Source organism: Mesoplodon bidens, assembly GCF_964165515.1.
Source record: "Mesoplodon bidens genome assembly, chromosome: Y".
NCBI classification, from domain to species: domain Eukaryota; kingdom Metazoa; phylum Chordata; class Mammalia; order Artiodactyla; family Ziphiidae; genus Mesoplodon; species Mesoplodon bidens.
The window spans coordinates 53,597,260-53,615,233 of NC_138180.1; the positions used below are offsets into that span (position 1 = coordinate 53,597,260).

Genomic DNA, 17,974 nt, shown 5'->3' on the forward strand with positions numbered 1-17,974 from the left:
GCTCGGATGGGAGCAAGATGGGCCGGGGGTGGGCGTCCCTACACCCCGGGGGCATGTGAGGCTGTGAGGACCGGCTTCCCAGGTTGGGGACGCCAACCACCCTGCATGACCAACTTAGCAAGGTTGAAAACACATGAGTGTGGTTCATTTTGTCTGCAGCTACATTATACAGGAACCTCAGCCGGCCCACACTTTGCCTCGGTGAAGAAAGCCACCCTATCAAAACCGACCGAAAAGTGACACCCCTGTCCCTCTGGAAGGCACCTCCTTCTAGGTCTTAGCAAGGCTAAGCCGCAGAGCTTCTCTAAGTACGCCAGAGTCAGATGCTTCATCACTGAAACTACATCCGATGCTAAGACCCAATCAATGCAATATCTTCCCCTGTGAGATGAACTTGCAAGCTTCCCAGGCTGATGCCAGAAGGAAGAAAAGGGTGAATTTGTAAAGAATGAGAAAGAACAGCAACAACCAAGCTGAGGAAGAGCACAGTTTTTGCTAAACCGGGTGGCTCCTCTCCTAAAAGTCCTCTCTGGCCAAGGTCTCAGAAGAGGAAACCCGTTCCGTGGCCGAGCCCATCTTGGAGAACACAGCCCCACGTCGAGTGGGCAAGACACAGCCTGCAGCTCAGCCAGGCTCTCACGTGGGTTTCACAACCAAAAACCCCGCATCCAGTGGCCCTCCGACGAGACCCGTCCAGTTTGCTTTCCAGGTGATACTCCTCTCTTGGTCTGCACCCTCGAAAACGTGCTATTTGGAAGTGCCGTGAACAACTCTGAAAAGGGGTCTTGTCTTATGCAGAAAGCACCAAAAACAGCCAAAATACGTCCACCCCATAAATTTAATGCCTTATGGCCGCTGGGAAAAAGCAAAATCCAGATGCCCTCCCTGGGAGACCAGGACCCACACAAAGCATCCTCTCCAACCCACACCCTCCCGACAGCCGAAAAGAGAGAAACCGGATACAGATCTGGGCTGGGAAGAACTGACCACAACTTGGGCTGACAGCTCGCTTCTGTCCTGAAATTTCCGGAAGAAAGAGGATGCCAAGAGATGCCCTCCACCCTGGACACCCTGCAGCACGTCCTCTGGACTTTGTTCCAGGGACAGAAGCCACGCCAGCTGCTCTAACACTGAGCCTCACACAGCTCAGAGTCTGTTCTGTTCTGGGCTCATCCACCTGGCTCACCTTCCGAATCAAGCCAAACAGAAACAGGGACGGGGCTTCCCTGGTGGCTCAGTGGTTGAGAGTCCGCCTGCCGATGCAGGGGGCACGGGTTCGTGCCCCGGTCCGGGAAGATCCCACATGCCGCGGAGCGGCTCGGCCCGTGAGCCATGGCCGCTGAGTCTGCGCGTCCGGAGCCTGTGCTCCGCGGCGGGAGAGGCCGCAACAGTGAGAGGCCCCCGTACCGCAAAAAAAAAAAAAAAAAAAAAAAAGAAAGAAAAAACAGAAACAGGGACAAGATGACCACCATCCAGCAGGCCTTTGCGGCTACCAGCCTCCCAGCCCTGGCCGACATCGGGCAGCTCTACTTTAAAACTTCAGCTTCTCCCAGGAGCAGATCTCATGCCTTTCTGTTCACGTGGAGAGAGTCTGCTCTTGGGGAGGGGTTGGTGACAGAGGGTTATGTTTAGATAAAATGGAAAGTAGACATTAAAAAAAAAAATAGGGATGTATACATCTCACCTCCAACGTTTGCCCAGCGTTAAATTTCAGGATGAAAGTGGCTCATTTGAAGTGGATCTGAAATACATCTTTTTAAAAAATTTAAAGCAAAGTTTCAGCTTATATAGGGGACCTTTTAAAATTCACAGCTGTTTAGAAGCAGAACTGCACAAATGAGGCAAATTCCATAATGCCATTCATGCAGGGGTGGGGTGGGGGGTTGGGGGAGGGGGCGGAGTCACAAATGCATTAAAAATACTGTGTTTTCCTCGTCTCTCTCTCCATCATTTCAGAGCTTTGCAGAAATTTCAAAATTAGAAAAAACAATGTTGAAGGGGCCTTTTGATTCAAAGCGTTTCAGATGATACAAATGAATCTACATTTCAGGTCAGTGCAAACGTAGAATGTATTCCCTTACACGGAAGGAAGATATTTTTTTTCTTCTTAGAGATATGTACCCAAATCAGGGGTAAGGGAAAACAGTCAGCAATACCGAATCTGGAAAGATGAAAAGCTGTTTTGGAAATAGAGTGAATGGTTGGACTTTGGAGAACTAGATGGTCACTTCCATCTGGGCAGGCCTGGGTTCACTAAGGCAAAAAAAAAAAAACAAGACAAGAAAACCCACAAAAACCCAGAGATGCTCATTTTCGAGGTAGACAAGCCCAGCAAGGGTGCACTGCCCCCCAGATCTCACACAGCACATGCAAAGCACATTGCCTTAAACTCAGGTGCACGATTTGGGACCCTGAACGCTTTGGTTATATCATGTCAAGAGACTTTCCCCATTCTGTGCCAGCTGTTCAGACAAGTTGCTATTTGGTGTTTACACAGTGGGGGAGGAGGGGGACCAATGCACAGAAAAAAAAAAAAAAGGGATGAAAGAAAAGCTAGAACTGGCTACCCTTAGAAAACATTATCTTAAAACTCACTGCCTGGAGGAGGTATCCCAGGCTCGCCTGGAGGAGGTATCCCAGGCTCTCCTTTTCCCAGAAACAGCTCAGCCCCTGCCCCCCTAGCCGGGCACCCCTCCCCGCTATCCTGCTCCATCCCAAGCCACACACTTACTTCCGTGAATCCAAAGCACTCCCCACCCCGGTCATTTTGGCACTGGCCCCGCAGCATGCAGGGGGAGGTAATGCCCTTCGAAGTCCGAAGCTGACGGGTCAAGAGTGCACAGCTCATTTTTTTAAAATCTATAATATTTACAATATTGCACTTTACTGCACTTAATTGCATGTCACTAGCGTGGATGCTGCATCAGTATTATACCTTCAAACCACGTGCCCCTGTGTCCCCAGTGCAAGTCCTTTGCATCTGAATTCTGGAAAACAGCCAAAAATGTCATTCGGGAATCAAAGACTGGAAAAGTTATAAAGTTGCCTGTCCTATGGCACAAGGAATCCTGAATCTGGTGCTCTGGGGCCAAACGTGTGCATGAAGATGGTGAGTTAGCAAGGTCACAACGTGAAACACTGAGGTCCCCACGACCACCACCACCTCGGCGAGGTCTTCAATTGCGTTTCGTTATTGCTACCTTTCAGGCGGAGGGGAGGGGGGCGGGCGCGCAAGCAGAGCACGGGGCCCCTGCCTCGGATGCAGAAGTCCATATTGAAATCCACACGGGTCCTGCAGCTCCTTGGATGAAATTGAGTTCACGGCAGTGAATAAAATTGTTGGCATCCAAGCACTGGCTTCTTCGGCGGAGACCAGCCCCAGATCTTTCTGTGTAACAGACTCTTTAGATCTTGGAGAGGCGTGTAGGAGGCCGCATGCACAGGGTGGGAACGCGGGCAGCAGAGAAGGACGCAGCGCCGCGGGGCTCCACGTGGCCCCGGGGTCCCAGGACGCACAGACGGCGTGGTCGAGGGCTGACTTGGCTGGTCTGACGCTCACCTCCCCTCTCTTCTGCACAGTCTCTGCGAGGCTTTGGCGGGGTCCTGCGGTCCTGGGATGCCCCCTCCCGAGGACTGCTCCAGGCGGGGAAGGCGCTGCGCCCTCGCTCCGGGGCGTCCGCGCGGCCGTCGCGGGGCGCGGAGGGGTCGAGTGCAGGACGCAGCGCGGACGGGGCGGCGGGGCCGGGGCGGGCGCGGAGCCGGGCGGCGGGTCAGAGCCCCAGGGCCTCGGCGTGCTTGCGCGCCTTCAGCCGCAGGTCGGCGATGCTGGAGTTTTTGCTGTTGCTCTTGGCGGCGGCAGCCACGACGGCGGCGGCCGAGGCCGAGTCGGCCAGGGATGCGATGGGCAGCCCGAAAGGCGGCGGCGGGAACATCAGGTAGGGCGCGTGCGCCGCCAGGTGTGGGTGCAGGTGCGGGTGGGCGTGCGCCACGCCTTCCAGCTGCAGCTGTGCCTGGACCTGCGAAGGCAGAACCCGCACGGTGAGGACGCGACTTCTAGGGGGCTTTCCCCCCTCGAGGACCCCCCCCCGAGGGCGTCTCCTCTCCCGGGGAGCCATCGCCCCTTCCCGCGCCCCAGGGACTACCACCCACTGTCCTCGGGACACCCGGTGCCACGACCGGGTCACTGGCCGCTTTGGGCAGAACCGCACCGGCACAGATCCCCGGTGCGGTAGCGCCCGAGCGTCTACAGCTGGTACCTCCTCCTCTCCAGACCCACGGCTGATTCTTTGACGCATCCCCGACTCAGGGTCCGGCCTTAGGCTCAGGCTTCCACCCCGCCACCCCCCTTCCCAGGGACCCGGAGTCCTCGAATCTTCCAGGAGCACAGCCAAATCTGCAGGCTCCGACCGCCTAATTTCACCAGGACCCAATGGCTGACCCCACGTCGTGGGGGCAGCTGTTCCTGTGATGCTGAGGGGCCACCCTGCCCTGGGGAAGGGGTGCTGAGGGGTGGAAGATGGGCCCAGCCGCGGAGGTGCGGGTCCAAGGGAACAGGGCGTGGACGTCTGCCCTGCGCACGGCAGCCCTGGACGTCCTCCCAGCCTTGGGCGCCGTGACTTTGAGGGCGCGCGGCCAACAGCCCACCCTCACCCCATCTCCATGGTGTCACACGTAGCTGACCCTCCGGGCCGGGACAGGCCCACCGGACCTCGTGCCCTCAGCAAACCCGGGTCCAGCTACAAACCCAGGCCTGCCCGTAGGAGCAAAAGTCCTGCATGTGGAGGCCACGCCTTCGCTCTGGCCAGGGCACCGCCAACCCACCAGCGCGGGCACGCCTACCCCCCATGCTGGGGTCCCCAGCCCAGCCCTGCAGGCGAGTGGGCCTTGCGCTCTAGCCCCGGGGCTCCCTCCACCCACCCGACGCTGGTCCAGAGCAGGGGCGAGGACTTTGGGGCACCCGGTCTCCGAGGCGGTCTTCCGACCCCCTGGCAGCCCCCTCCTCCGCGCAGCGCACCCAGCGCCCCGGACCCTCCCTGCTCTGCTAGGAGCTGGGCGGGATGCCCCCCACTGTGAGGTGCGCGGGGGAGGGGAGGGGGCGTCGAGGCCCAGGTGCAGGAGGGGCACTGAGACCCCCTGCGAGGCCCTGGGCAAGCCGAAGCCGGGGGTTGGGTGTAGACACGGGTCCTCAGGCCCAAGCGGCAGCAAACCCCTCCCTCCCGCCAGGCGGTGAGCGAGTGGGTGGTCCCGGGTGGGTGGGGATTTTTCCCTCCGACTTTAGTGAAACTGTGCTGGGGTTTCTGTCCTAGCCCTCCCAAAGGTAACTCTCGGAGATTTTCAGCGTGGTGCTAATACGTGCCAATGGGTTTATAAATGTCCCCCTTGTGAAAGCGGCCTCTTTGCTTCAGCACTGGCATCTTCAGCGGAGACCAGCCCCAGATCTTTCTGTGTAACAGACTCTTAAGATCTTGGAAAGTTCTCCCTCCCCGGGAGGCGCCGGGGAGGCGACGGCCCCCTCTCTGTTCTGTTCGGAAGGAAGAAAAACAAAAAACAAAAAACGAGCTACCTGTTGGAAAGGCATCCTCAGGGCGCCCATGTTCACGTAGGGTGCCACCCTGCAGGCGTCCAGATGACTGGCGGTACCCAGGATAACGCCTGAGAGGAAACACAGGAGGCGTGAACCCCGCCCGCTGCTCCCAGCGCCTGGCGGGTCTCCCCACCGCCCCTGCCTCCACGCCCGGCCCCTCGCACCCACCTTTATGCATCTGGTTCTCTTGCTTGCGGCACTTGGCTCTCCGGTTCTGGAACCAAACCTGGGAATGAGAGGACAGACGTGCACCCCCGTGAGCCGGCCAGGCCTTGGCGAGAGTCAGCGAGACCTTGTTTCCCGACACGCTGGAGAGCGCGCAAGGCGCTTGGGGTTCCTGTCCCCAGAAGGCTGCCTGCCGCCCCTCCGGCCTTCATCCCCGCCCCCGCCCACCCCAGCCCCGCGTAACTGGCTACCTGGAGCTGGGAACAGTCCTCACCTAAGTGAGACCAGAGTGTCAGCATCCAAACATTGAAGGTGAGGAAGTGGGTCCTCGGATGGCGTGGAGAACTTTCCATCCTTCTGTGTGGACATTGCCCCCTCCCCCCTGCCACGCACCGGTCCAACCTGACCTTCCACCCCGATGTTCCACCTTAGCCCCCCACCCACCCACCCACCAGGAATGGGGGGGCACACAGGTGGATACACATCTCCAAATCCATCCCCCTCCCCAATCACACTCAGACACCCTGAGTCCAGAAACTTCCATGACCTCCATGCCCTCCTTGGAAGCCTGGGGGATCCCAGTTAATATTACAGAGTCATGAATGTCCTTGATCCCTAAAAACCGGACGCACCCCAAAAGCGCAGGCTCTGCACTGCAGGCACTCGGCCTCCCTAAGGACATCTAATTCCTGCGGTGCCCAATCAAGAGATGAGGCAGGGAGGGAAAGGTGTTGGCACCCTGCCCAGCCTGGCTAGCTTCACAGGCCTGGCATCCTCGAAATGGCCCCTCCAGCGCTCGCCATTCTCAACCTCCCCCCTCCTCCAAACAGCCCTGGCCCTTGGTCTGTCACTCGTGGAATCTGGAGTCCCCTCCCTCTGTGTTCTTAGGCACTTAATTTTTCCTACCTGGCTTTCTCCAAAACTTTCCCTTCACACTCACTCACCTATTGCCACAATGGCGGTCACTGACCGTGCAGGGTAATTAGCACAAAGAAAGCCTTCCCCTCGGCCACACTACACTACGCCTGGTAGGTCAGGGACCCTGCGTTGTTCCAAGCCCAGGGCCTGGGGCCACTCCCTACTCCCACACTGCCCGGAAACCTCAGCTCCCGCAGAGGTTGCAAGCACCCGGGAGTCAAGGAAAAGCTGAACTTTTCCATCCCAGCCTCTTCAGGGGCAGTTTTCTATCCAAGGCTGAGCCATGGGCCCGCCTGTTGGAACTGGCTTTCCACAACGTTGGAAACCTCACCCAGCCACGCTCTAGGGAACCTGGCAAACTTTGGTGTTGTTTCCCCGAAAAGTATTTCCAAAACAAAAAGTGCCCCTTGCAAGCTGAGATTCACAAATCTTTACTCCATTTCCAAAGCCTGCACTCACTTTCCTTCTCCCACATCCCGCCGTGACTCTCCCCCCAACCCCATCCGGCAGGGACGAGACTCCTTTCCCTTTCGGACCCTTCCTCGGCGCCTCTTTCTCCTTGGGGTCCCGTACCCATCCTCAGGAGAGCAGAGCCAGACGCGCAAATTCTGCTCCCCCTGGAAGGGCATTTTTCAAAAACAGAATCCTATTTAAATCTAGAAAGCAAGCTCCCTTTCCCATCAGCGGGGGAAAGAAAAAAAAAAAGATTATGGAGAATAAAAGTGATGAATTAGCTGCGCGTTTGGCGATAATAAATCAGGCTTGGGGTGATTCACGATCAATTCCAATTAGTCCTGAATATGCTAAGTAAAGCGCAGTACAGTGGTTTAGACAGTTATTTCTTCATTAAGGACCAGTCACTGATTTCTCTCACAAATGCTGTAATCTGATTTCCTTTTGATTTCCATTACAGACAGTGAATAATGACATTTAATTTAGCTCTGCGCCATAAACCCAAAGATATTTGTTGTAATTAAATTACCGCTGCTTCTCACCGTGGTCTCATAACTTTCGATTATAACCCTGACAGCTGGGTGATGTGAGTTTCCAGTACAACACCAAAAATAAAAGGTCAATAAAGGACCAGCTTCCAAAGGATCCTCAATTTATTTACAGCAAATTTCCACTCTAAATTGAAACTCTATCTTCTAACAACCCAGGACAGGCTGTACCGAAAAGGATTACCAAACACGTCACAGACAGGATTAAAATATAGTGCATTTTCGTCTCTTCCTTTTGGCGTCTCCCCAGCAACCCCCCACTTCTGCACAGCGGGGTACGTGTTTTAACTAATTGGTTTTTATGAGCACTTTCTGCCTTCTCTTTATTATACGATTCTTTTCCCTGTGGCCAATAGGAAATTATATCTTTTTTTTCTTCCCATGTTTATTTTTATTATTGTTTACAGTCGTTAAATTTTAATTCACCTCTGGGTCGATAGGCTTTCGTTTTCTACCACCACCCTCCCCCCTTTATTTTAGGGCTTTTCTCAAGATCTGCAGCCACCCAAGAACCAATTTTCTCCCAACTCGGTCTCTCCTGCTAAGGCGCTATTCAGTAATAGACTACTGAAAAGAAATAGTGTGGAATTAAATTACAAGTAATTTATTTTTATAGAAACAGTACATCAAGGCCTGGGAGATATTACAGATCTCAGGCAGAAAGGCTGTGAAATGACATAAAAGTTGATGTCCCCTTCAGCAAAAGTTTAATCTTTTCATTAATTTATACGGTGCAGCCCCATCCATCTTTCCCGAGAAAGGTGGCCAGTCTCCCCCGCCCTCCCCGCCCCCGCTTGCGGAGGCCACAGATGCCCGGACACATTCGTTTGGGGACAGGGTCCCCAGAGCTACTCCGCCCGTGGTCCCAGCGATGCAGTATGGTCCTGGGAAGCCCTGCGGCTGCACGGAATTCTGAACAGACTCGGGGACGGTTGCATTTCACCTTAAGCAGCCGTTTTCACCGCACCGACGGGGAAAGATGGAAGGCATGAGGGTGCAAACGCCCCCCCCCTTTTTTTTTTTTTTTTTTACAAATTAAAGATTTTTGTGAAACACTCTCTATAAACGCTTTCTGTGTTTTCGTTTCTTCAATACAATCCGGGTGAAGTTGTGTTTGAAATGCTGACCCTATACCAATAAGAAACCCGTTCTTTCAAAGCCCTGGCTTTACGTGGTTCCCTCCCCCCGTTGGCAGTATTAATTCCATTTATTTAAATAACCAGTCCCCAGAGCCCAGGGACCCTGACCCCTTTTCCTTCTCTCCCCGGCGCTGCTGTCCTGCCCAGAACCGTCAAAGACGACGGAAAGCCCAGCAAAACATCGAGGCCCGACCTTCCGGTGGCGGAGACGGGGGGCGGGGGGGGCGACCCTGCGGTACCCGGAGGAGGCGATTTGGAAGCGAATCTTTGATCCCCACCCCCCAATAAATAAATGAATGCATTTCACGCAAACGTTTACAAAGCCTGAGAAAAGCGAACCGGGAGCGTCTCCCCCCGCCCCCCACCGCGCGCACGTGCGGCGAACACCCAGGGCCCCCTTAGACGGCGGCTCGCCAGATGGGGCATCACGACTTCATGCGTCCGGTCCCCGCCCCCGCGCCCCCCGCCTGCCCCGCGCCCGGGCTAATCCGGCACCGAGCGGGCAGGAGCCGCAATCCTCAAGACGCCCGCCCGCCTCCTCTTCCCATCTCTGTTCCCTGCAGTGGAGCGAGCGGGCTGCAGAGGAGCCGGTAAGACTTTGGCGGCGACGGCGGGGCGGGGGCGGGGGGAGGAGAGGCGAACCAGTGGGAAGTAGAGAACCACATTCCTGATGAGCTGGAGGTGCGGGACGATCCAGCCAGGCCGGGCGCAGGAGGCCTGACCGCGAGGCCCCGGGGCGCCTCCCAAAGCCCGGCTCCAGCCGCTCCCCCCCTACCGGGGTCCCCGCGCTCCTGGAAGGGCCCGGCGGCCCGGCCGAGGAGTGGGCGTCGGGGCCGGGCCCGCGCTCTCACCTGCACGCGCGCCTCCGAGAGCCCCAGGCGCTGGCTGAGCTCCTCCCGCATGAAGGCGTCGGGGTAGTGAGTCTCGTCGAAGAGTCGCTCCAGCTCGTTGAGCTGCTCCAGCGTGAAGTTGGTGCGGCTGCGCCGCTGCTTCAGCTTCGTCTGCCCGTCCTCGTCCTCCGACTTCACGTCCTCGCGCTTCTCCTTGCAGTCGTAGATACCTACGGCGGGCCAAGGGCACAGCGCTGAGCCCAGCCCCCGGCCCCCGCGTCCCCGGCCCGGGCCGCCACGAGCCCCTCCGCCGGCTCCCGCCCCGTCCCCCCGGCCCGGCCCGGCCCGCGGGTCCTGCGCGCCCGGGAGACGGCCCCGCGCGGGGACGCTTGGGCGCGACGTGCTGAAAGCCTGTGTGTGCTCGCGGTGCAGGGACCTCGGTGGCAAACGCGCCCTGACGCAAAGCGGCGTCAAGTCGATAAAGCAAACTCCAGGGCAAGACGCGCTATTTTGTAATAACTCGAGCCCCGGCGCCGCGGTGTTTCTTGGCCTAAAATCTCTGAATAGTTTCCTCAATTATCCTCTTCGCCTCTGTTGACATATTGACATAGCCTAACCTTCTCTCTCTCTCCCTTTTTATTTTTTTTGAAGGGGAGTGGAGTGTTAAATATTATTAAGTCAGAGAAGCTTAGGCAGAATCGCCCAAGTGTCGGGTCCCTGGCGGGGCGCCCGCCAAGTGCGCAGGGAGAGCCCAGGCCAGGCTGGGGTCCAGGCCCCCCGAGGGCCGCCTTTCCCGCCTGCAGCGCAGCAGGACAGGGGCCGTGCCAGCCGCCAGCCGGGCCAGAGCCTCCCTCAGGACGCCGTGGAGGCGGGCGCTCGCCCGAGCTCACCTCCTTCTGACCAAGAAAGCGCAGCCGTATCTTAAGGCGGGCACCCCGAGAGCACGGTCCCTTGACTTCCGGTTTTGTCCCTCCGTCTCTTGGACACACCTTCTCACTCCCCATCAGGACACCAAGAGTGACACTTTCCTAGGTCCAAACATTATGACAGCAGCTACATTTGCTGGGGGAGCGGGCAGGGTATCAGGCAGACGGCTCAGGATTTAGGAGATTCTAACCCAGACACCTCTCCTTCCCACCGCTAGGAAATGAAGCCCCTCACCAAGCTCAGGGATTTAAAATAAAAGTTGGCCCCCCTGTTGCACAGTTGGTGGAAGCTGCATTTCAGCACCCCTTGCGTTTTCTTGTGCTTTTTCTCCGATCATAGGGCCTGCTGGGTGCAAGCAAAGAGGACCCCCATGCCCTCATTAGATGTCCCATCTGTGTCAAGGAAAAGAGGGAGGCTTTCAGGACGCTCTATCCAAGGAGTCTGGGGTTACACCCGTTCTGAGAAGCCTCTTAGCAGTAAGCCCAGAAACTTGCAAAGGGCGAAGACCCAGATCCTCTGCCGGGCCAGGGAAAAATCCGGGCACCCAGTTCCCACCCCCCACCCCACTCCCCACCGGGGTCCCTGAGCTGGACACCAGAACCCAAGTCCTAGGTCTGCCTAAAAGCCTCTCCTCAAGGCTGCTGAGCACTGGACACTCAATCCCACCCCGGATCTTAAAGCCTCTCTCACCTCCTGAAAGAGATGCATTTCCAAGAACACCTTATTTCTCCCCAACGGGAAATCCTTTCCCGGAGGCGGCCCCAACTCTGCTTTCCCCTTCAGGTCTCTTAAGTCTGAACCCCAGGGATTGAGCCCAGATGAGGAGCTGGCCTTCAAAGTCCTCCAGAACCCACGGCAGGCTGTGCAGAATCCACAGGCTGCCGTGCCCGGCTCAGCGGGATCTGCTGCTCAGGCTCCCAAGACCTCTGGGTTTCTCCGAAGCCCAAGCATCTCCCGCCTCTCCATTTTGCTCCCGTTCTGCAAATTCGGCCTGGGGCTCAGCCCTGCCAGGGGTCTGCACACCCAGGCAAAAGGGAAAAGGTGCAGCTGGGGCTTTCCTAACCCCTTCCTGCTGCCTGTACTTCTAGCCCGGTCTTACTTTCCTCTCTCCTTCGAAAAAGGCCTCGATTGTACTCTGCTCTCCTTCCATGGGCCTTTTTGCAGGGTCCCCCTGCCTTGGCTGTCCAGGGTGAGAGGAGACAGACAGAAGAGGGGACTCAGCCTCTCAGGTGGATGGGGGAAGCCGTCAGGAGCCCGGGAGGTCAGTCGCCCGCCGGGTGCTGTAAATTAAATGTCAGCCCTGACAAGTGCACAGCCGACAGACAGCCGTGTCTCCATCAGAGCAAACTCTCTTTGTAGGAATCATAAAGCCAGGTGCGTGAGGCCTCGCCAAGGGGTGAGCCCCGAGATATGACAGGCCAGGCTCAGGCTGCCTGGGCTTTCAGAAGCCAGGGGCTTATTCCTAAGCCTCTGCCAGCTTTCTGCTTCCACAAGGTCAAGGTCTCCGAAAGCTGTCTGGGTCATCCACTGGGCTTCAAGGCCAGCACACCTGGACTCTGCCACCCAAGTGCAAGGGCCACAAGAGCAGGAGACGTAGGGTCCCCACTCTCCGGCCGTGACCTCTCTCAACACGGACAGAGAATGAAACAGGACCCAGGAGCCACATGGCAAGCTTCTGTATTTCCTCTTTGTAGTGAGAAATAGACCTTCATATACTTTCAAACGCTGCCCCCTGAGAAATCGAGCCAATTTTATTCCTCTGATTTATAGCTGCTGGTTGCCCTGTTTGTACGGAGATTCCCCCGGGTTGGGACCACCGCTGTCCAGCTGAGAGAACCCTTGTAAACATGTTTTTTCCCATCCCCCGCGTTCAACAGCAGCGCAAAACGCCGCGGAGATTTCGGGGGGAAAGCAGACGGAAGGAGGCCCAGGACGCAGCCGGCGTGCAGCAGGGCCAGCTGCGCCCTGATAGCCTGGGGTAGGGCGGCCGCGTGCGCGGGGCCACAAGCCTCCCCGGGCCCTTCTGCCCCTTGTAGACCCTGACCACCTGCGGGCACGCGGTTGGTTTTATTCTACAGGCCCGCGGCAGCCAAGATCCAGCCCCAAGGTTCAAGGGGAAAGTTTTCCCTGAGAGGAAACCACGCGGAGAGGCGCAAGAGGGCGAAGAGGCGACGGAACGCGTTGCCTCCCCGACTGCCCGCCAGCGCAGCTCTCAACGCGGCCCATTTCGAGCTCGGGAAGGCGCTTGGAGAGACGTGTGTGGATCTCTCTGCGGGCGTGGAGGCGGACGTAAGACAGACCGGCAGGCACACAGGCAAGCAGCCAGCAGCTCTCCAGCCGACCTGGGTTTACAAGCCCATACACCCGGATTCCCCCCCAACGCGGGAAAGTTCCCGCTGTGGAGCCCAGTGCCAACGCCCAGGGAGGCGATCCTCCGGCAGCGCGCGGCCCCAGCCGCTGCCCGTCCTGGGAGCCTCTGCCTCTCTCCTTCCCGGCTTCCTCGCTTCTCCAGCCGAATCCTCCCCTCCCCCGTTTGGTTTCTTTCTTACGAAAAAGACTGGCGATGCATTGCCGGGGCCTTTGCGTCCGAGCCGTGGCTGTACATTCAGCGTTTGGGGTCGAACGGAGAGCGAACCGCGGCCCCCGGGGCCTCTGCGCGCGCGGCGCCAGGGGCAGGCGGCCAGGCTCGGCGGCGAGGAGACGCCGTCCCCGGGAGGGGCCCGGAGCCGGCGTCCGGAGAGCTTACCTTCGGCGGCCCTCCCCGAACCGAACTCTTTCAGTTTGTCCTTGTCGTTGTCCACGTGGTCCTTAAAGAGATGCACCGGACAGTGGCCGCTGCCCTCCGTTATGTCCTGGAGGTTGGGTTCCGAGACCCCCAGCTCCCGGGAGCGCGCCAGTCCGCTCTCCAAAACTTCCCTGTAAGTGATCGAATCCTTCTTGGCTCCGCCGCCGCCGCCGCCGCTGCTCTCTTTGCTCTTCTGGTCAAAAGATTTGGATACAAAAGCCGTGAGCTCCTCCATGGTGGCCGGGGGCTGCGGGGGTCGGCGGGGCTGGCTGGGAGCCGGGCTGGGGTCCGCACGCCTCCCGCACGGACACGACTCTGTCCGTGTGAGGGTGGACCTCGCCTGCTGTTATTTATGGCCTTCAATTTGCGATCTCACTATTTATACACGGCTACGTCCGCCCAACCCCCAACGCTCCCTGTCTGCAGCAATTACAGCTCCCGGCTCGGCGGCGGGCGCACGCAGAGACGCTGTCTCTCCCCCACCTCCAGGCCGGCAATTGGCTTTCTTTTCATTTCATCACTGCTTGGCGTCTGTGCACCTTGGTGTGGAGAGGTAAAGATCAAGTTTTTGAAGGCAGAGAGAGAGAGAGCGCGCGCGCGGGCGCAGGCGCCAGCTCCCCGAACAGGTATCCGCATTCTCTCCGTGGCTGGCGGAAACGAACCTCGAGCAGGAGTTTAGGGCTTGTGAGGACGTCCTGGCCTGCCGGCCCCGGGAGGAGCGCAGCCTCGCGCCTCGAACGGTATCGTCGCAGGACGTGTCCGGGCGTGGTCGTGCGGGGACTCCAGCGAGGGCACCCGGGCGGCGGGGACGCGCCATCACAGACGGGAATGAGTCCCAAGTTGGAGATGCGGTGGGATTGCGGGCTGGACCCGCCGGCGAGGCCCGCGGAGCCAGCGGGTGGAACGGGTGCGCGCGGCGTGCCGGGGGGGAACAGCTCTAGGACCCCGAAAGTGAGAGGAAGGGTCCAGGTCTAGCCGAACGTGGGCGCCCGCGCCTCGGCGGCGTTGGTGCAAAGCCGCTCGCAGACCACGGAGGGGCCGGGGACACGGACGCTGCGGGCCACGAGCGCCCGGAGCGCGCTGGTCCAGATGCGGAGAAGCCGGAGGGTCTCTGGGAGAACTGGTTCGTACACAGCGGTCCGTGGGGAGCGCGTCAGATCCCGTCCGGCCGGACCGACGCAGCCTTCCTTAGAGCCGTGCTGTCAGCCCTGTGTCTGGGAGATTTATTGGGGGTGGGGAATATATGTATTTTTGGTTGTGCCACAGTGCTCCTGAGCAGATCCTGACTCCCTCGGAACTTTATAACGTGCCTAAAAGGAGCCACTTTTTCTCACCTGCAATACGAAATTCATTGGGCAATCCCGGCAGCTGAAGAAGTCCTCTTATCTGCAAATAAAGTGACTTTTCTGTTCTCCCCTCTTTTTCCTGCAACCCCCCCCTCGTCTCACCTTCCACCTGCGGCCCCCGCCCCGCTGGAGTTGGGACAAGGCTGTTGGCGAGGGGAACGGGGGTGGGGGGGAGTGTTAGGCGCTTTGGAGGAGTTCGTTTTGCGTTTTCTGAAGTCACGTCCTCCTCCGAAGCGCCGCTTAGTCAGACCCCAGGATCGGGGCCACGCTCGGCGGTTCCCAGTGTTCGGTCCAGCGTCCGGAGCCGGACAGCAGCTTCCTTCAGCGGGAAGGAACGTGAACGATTTCTCCCGAATCCCCGGGGCCAGGGTCGGGTTCAAACGGGGGTGCCTTGATCCGGAGGGAGGGGGTGTGAAGCCAGAGAGGCGGGGAGAGAGGGGGGTCGGGAGTGGGAACAGAGCAGCTCGTCCTTCCCCCTTTCCTCTCCTTCCTTCTCTCCCTCCATGTCTCTCCCGGTGTTTTCTGCTCTCCTCGCCGCCCTCCATCCATCCTCCGGGAGCGCTGCGCCCGTGCTCCTCCGCGCGGCCCCGGCTGCTCTGCCCCGCATACAGCGGACGGAGCTGGGGGATTTGGGGGCCGCTGCCTCCCCCGGACTTCAAAAGCGAAAGGCGAAGAAGCGCTCGCAACTTGACAAACAGGTCTTTGTCACCGCGGCCCTCTAATCAAAGCGAAGGCGCGCAGATATCACACAGAATTACAAATAGCCCCTCATGCATTATGCATGCAGCCGCCTTGCGGGTCTGCGGGGGAAATGCCGAGGGCCGCTCCCGGAGCCGGGTAGCGCAGGGCGCGAGGGGCGCGGGGCGGCCCAGGAGCTCAGAGTCCTTGCCAGGGCCCCCCACGCCGCATTCACTCCTTGGGGCGCATCTTCCAACCCTACCCAGTCTAGGGACACCCACCCCCCCGCCCACAAGCGAACGTTCTTTTTGCAAGAAACGGTAGATCCACAGGAGGAGGGGGGGAGAGAAGCGGGCATTAGCAGCAGATCTGGGGGGAGAGGGCTCTGGGCCGGAGCAGCTTTCTGGGGTCCTCACAGGTTAGGGTAGCTTTTTCCCTCCTCACCTCCTCCCATCTGGCCACTCCTCCAGCTTCAGGTAAAGAGGCCAAGTCCCCAGGGACCTAGTGGTGAACCCCCGACCTGCAGCCTGCCCACCCCTCCCTGAACCTCCCCTACAATCTCAGCGACCCAGCCTTCTCTGGGGGAGGGGTCACATAGGGCCTGGCCCTTACATGGCCTGAGGTTCCTTCGCAGGGAACAGAGCTGAGAGGCCCCAGGCCCCCAAGCAGGGCTACCCGCCTTGGACCTCAGACCTTGGACCCTATCCAGGAGAGAACATTGCTGGGACCAGGGTTTTGCGGCCTCCAGGGATCTCCCCAAGGGACACCAGCTGGGGACTCTGGATATTCGAAACCCTCAAGCCTGAGAGAGAATTAAAGCCACCCCCATCCACAGCAGTCCCAACTTTGATTCCCAGTGCAGACGAACGGTTTCGAAATAACCCACCCTAAGAGGAATGAGTCCGTGTCTCTTCTAAGAGTTGTTGGTTAGGAAGGAATCCCCTTTTTACAAAATCACACTTTCTCTCGATGAGCAAAGTGATGGCCTCTTCCTCTAACTTTTGGGGACGGTGGAGAGGAGATCCCCTGAACACCCGCAACTCCCGGCCCCCTGGACAGGGGCCCACAAGGCTCCTTGACCTTCTCTCCTTTAAACCAGAGGCAGCAACGCCCAGCATCAGCCGTTAGTCTCCATATTTTAGCCTGGGCAAGGACATTTTCAACCACATATTTTTGCTAATTCAAGCCGGTGCCCAAGGCCGCAGGGTGGGTACAGTTTATGAAATGTTACATTTACATTTCCGCTGGGGTGAAGGCAGGCGAGGGGCGGGGGAACGCAGAGCTCAGACTCTCCCAGGCATAAGGGGCTCTTGTTTTGAGTTTCTGTAGCTGCTTCCCCCAGAGAGGATCCCTCATCCCAAGATGAGAGGTGAGGACAACATTTGAAAATCTCAACTTGTCTTGGGAGAACGTAGACGCTTTAACATCTCAAATGCATTCTGCCAACTCTGAAAGAGGCAGCGGCTTCATGAAAGTTTGTGGACAGAAACAAAAGCATAGCTCCTTCCTTTAAAACAAAACAAAACCAAACCAAAAAAACAGCAACAAAAAAGAAAGAAGTCCTGGATCGGGCTGGGGTGCAAAAAAGGGGGATCTGGTTTCTGGAAGAACACGGAAGTTCCAACGTGGATTTCACCAAAAGCTCTGCACACACCCTGGAGCTCGCCTGGGTCACTGAACCACGGCGGCGCCCGGTGTCACCTCGCACCCCGCTGCCCAGGAACCGGAGCGGACAGGAGCCGCCTGAGTCCTGAATGCCTGAGTCACTCGCTCCTACCCACGCCCGCACCATCAGGTTTATGATCCACCTGGGAAGAGACATGTAGACAAAATGCAATTAACTGAAATAGAAATGCCAGGACACCCTGTGCTCGGGAGGAAGGAAGGGTCTCTGTCAAGGCGAAGGAGGGTGGAGGCTCTTTCTAACACAACTGGTGGTTCCTGCAGCTTGGAGGTACCCTGGTGTCTGGGTTGGCCCACGTGCCTATGGACCTGGCGGGTGCCAGCCAGGCCCCCATTTGATGGCGTGGGGGAAATGAGTGAGTACCCCACCAGGAGGATGGTTCACAGCCAGCCCGCTGGGGTGGGGGTGGTCCACCCCAGGAGGCCAGAGCTGCCCGGACGCCCTCCTCTTTGGCAAGCTGCCCCCGGGAGCGTGGGTTCTCTCGTTCCAGATCTGGTTTCCTGAATTCCGACCACCTTCACCCAGGCCGAGGCCAGACTGGCCTCATTCAGAGCTGGACATTCTGCACCCCTCACTCGCCTGAGTTTACCCCAACTAGAGTCTCTCTGGCCAGCCCTGCAGGCTCGCAGCTTCCTGTCTGGTCCCAGGCTGAGCTGGAAAGCTCAGACACGCTGGTCCCCAGTGGCAGAAAGGGCTGGAGCCGGCCACCCGTGGTGCGTCCTCCTGGCTTGGGACCATTAGAGCAGGCAGGGCGAGGAGGTGGGGGGTGGGGTGGGACTGGTGATGGGGTTTTCTGCCCATCCCTGTGCTTTCCCACCTGCAGACAGGAGCCAGGAGACTTCTTAGCAGTGCTGTCCACGCCGGGACCTCCATCTGGAAGGCACACTAGTTAAACTTGGATGTCCGGGCACTGCCGT

The 17,974-nt window shown here is 58.4% G+C and overlaps 1 protein-coding gene across 1 annotated transcript; it reads right to left on the minus strand.

Annotated features, from left to right (window-relative positions):
- Nucleotides 1-3,770: 3,770 nt before the first annotated feature.
- On the minus strand, nucleotides 3,771-13,657 carry LOC308609711 (short stature homeobox protein; the record flags this gene model as incomplete). Its single annotated transcript, XM_081223426.1, has 5 exons — nucleotides 13,311-13,657; nucleotides 9,659-9,867; nucleotides 5,753-5,810; nucleotides 5,564-5,652; nucleotides 3,771-4,016 (listed from the first exon to the last, which is right to left on the minus strand). The coding sequence occupies exons 1-5, from the start codon at nucleotides 13,582-13,584 to the stop codon at nucleotides 3,771-3,773; spliced, it is 876 nt and encodes a 291-aa protein (XP_081079552.1). The 5' UTR covers nucleotides 13,585-13,657.
- Nucleotides 13,658-17,974: the final 4,317 nt, after the last annotated feature.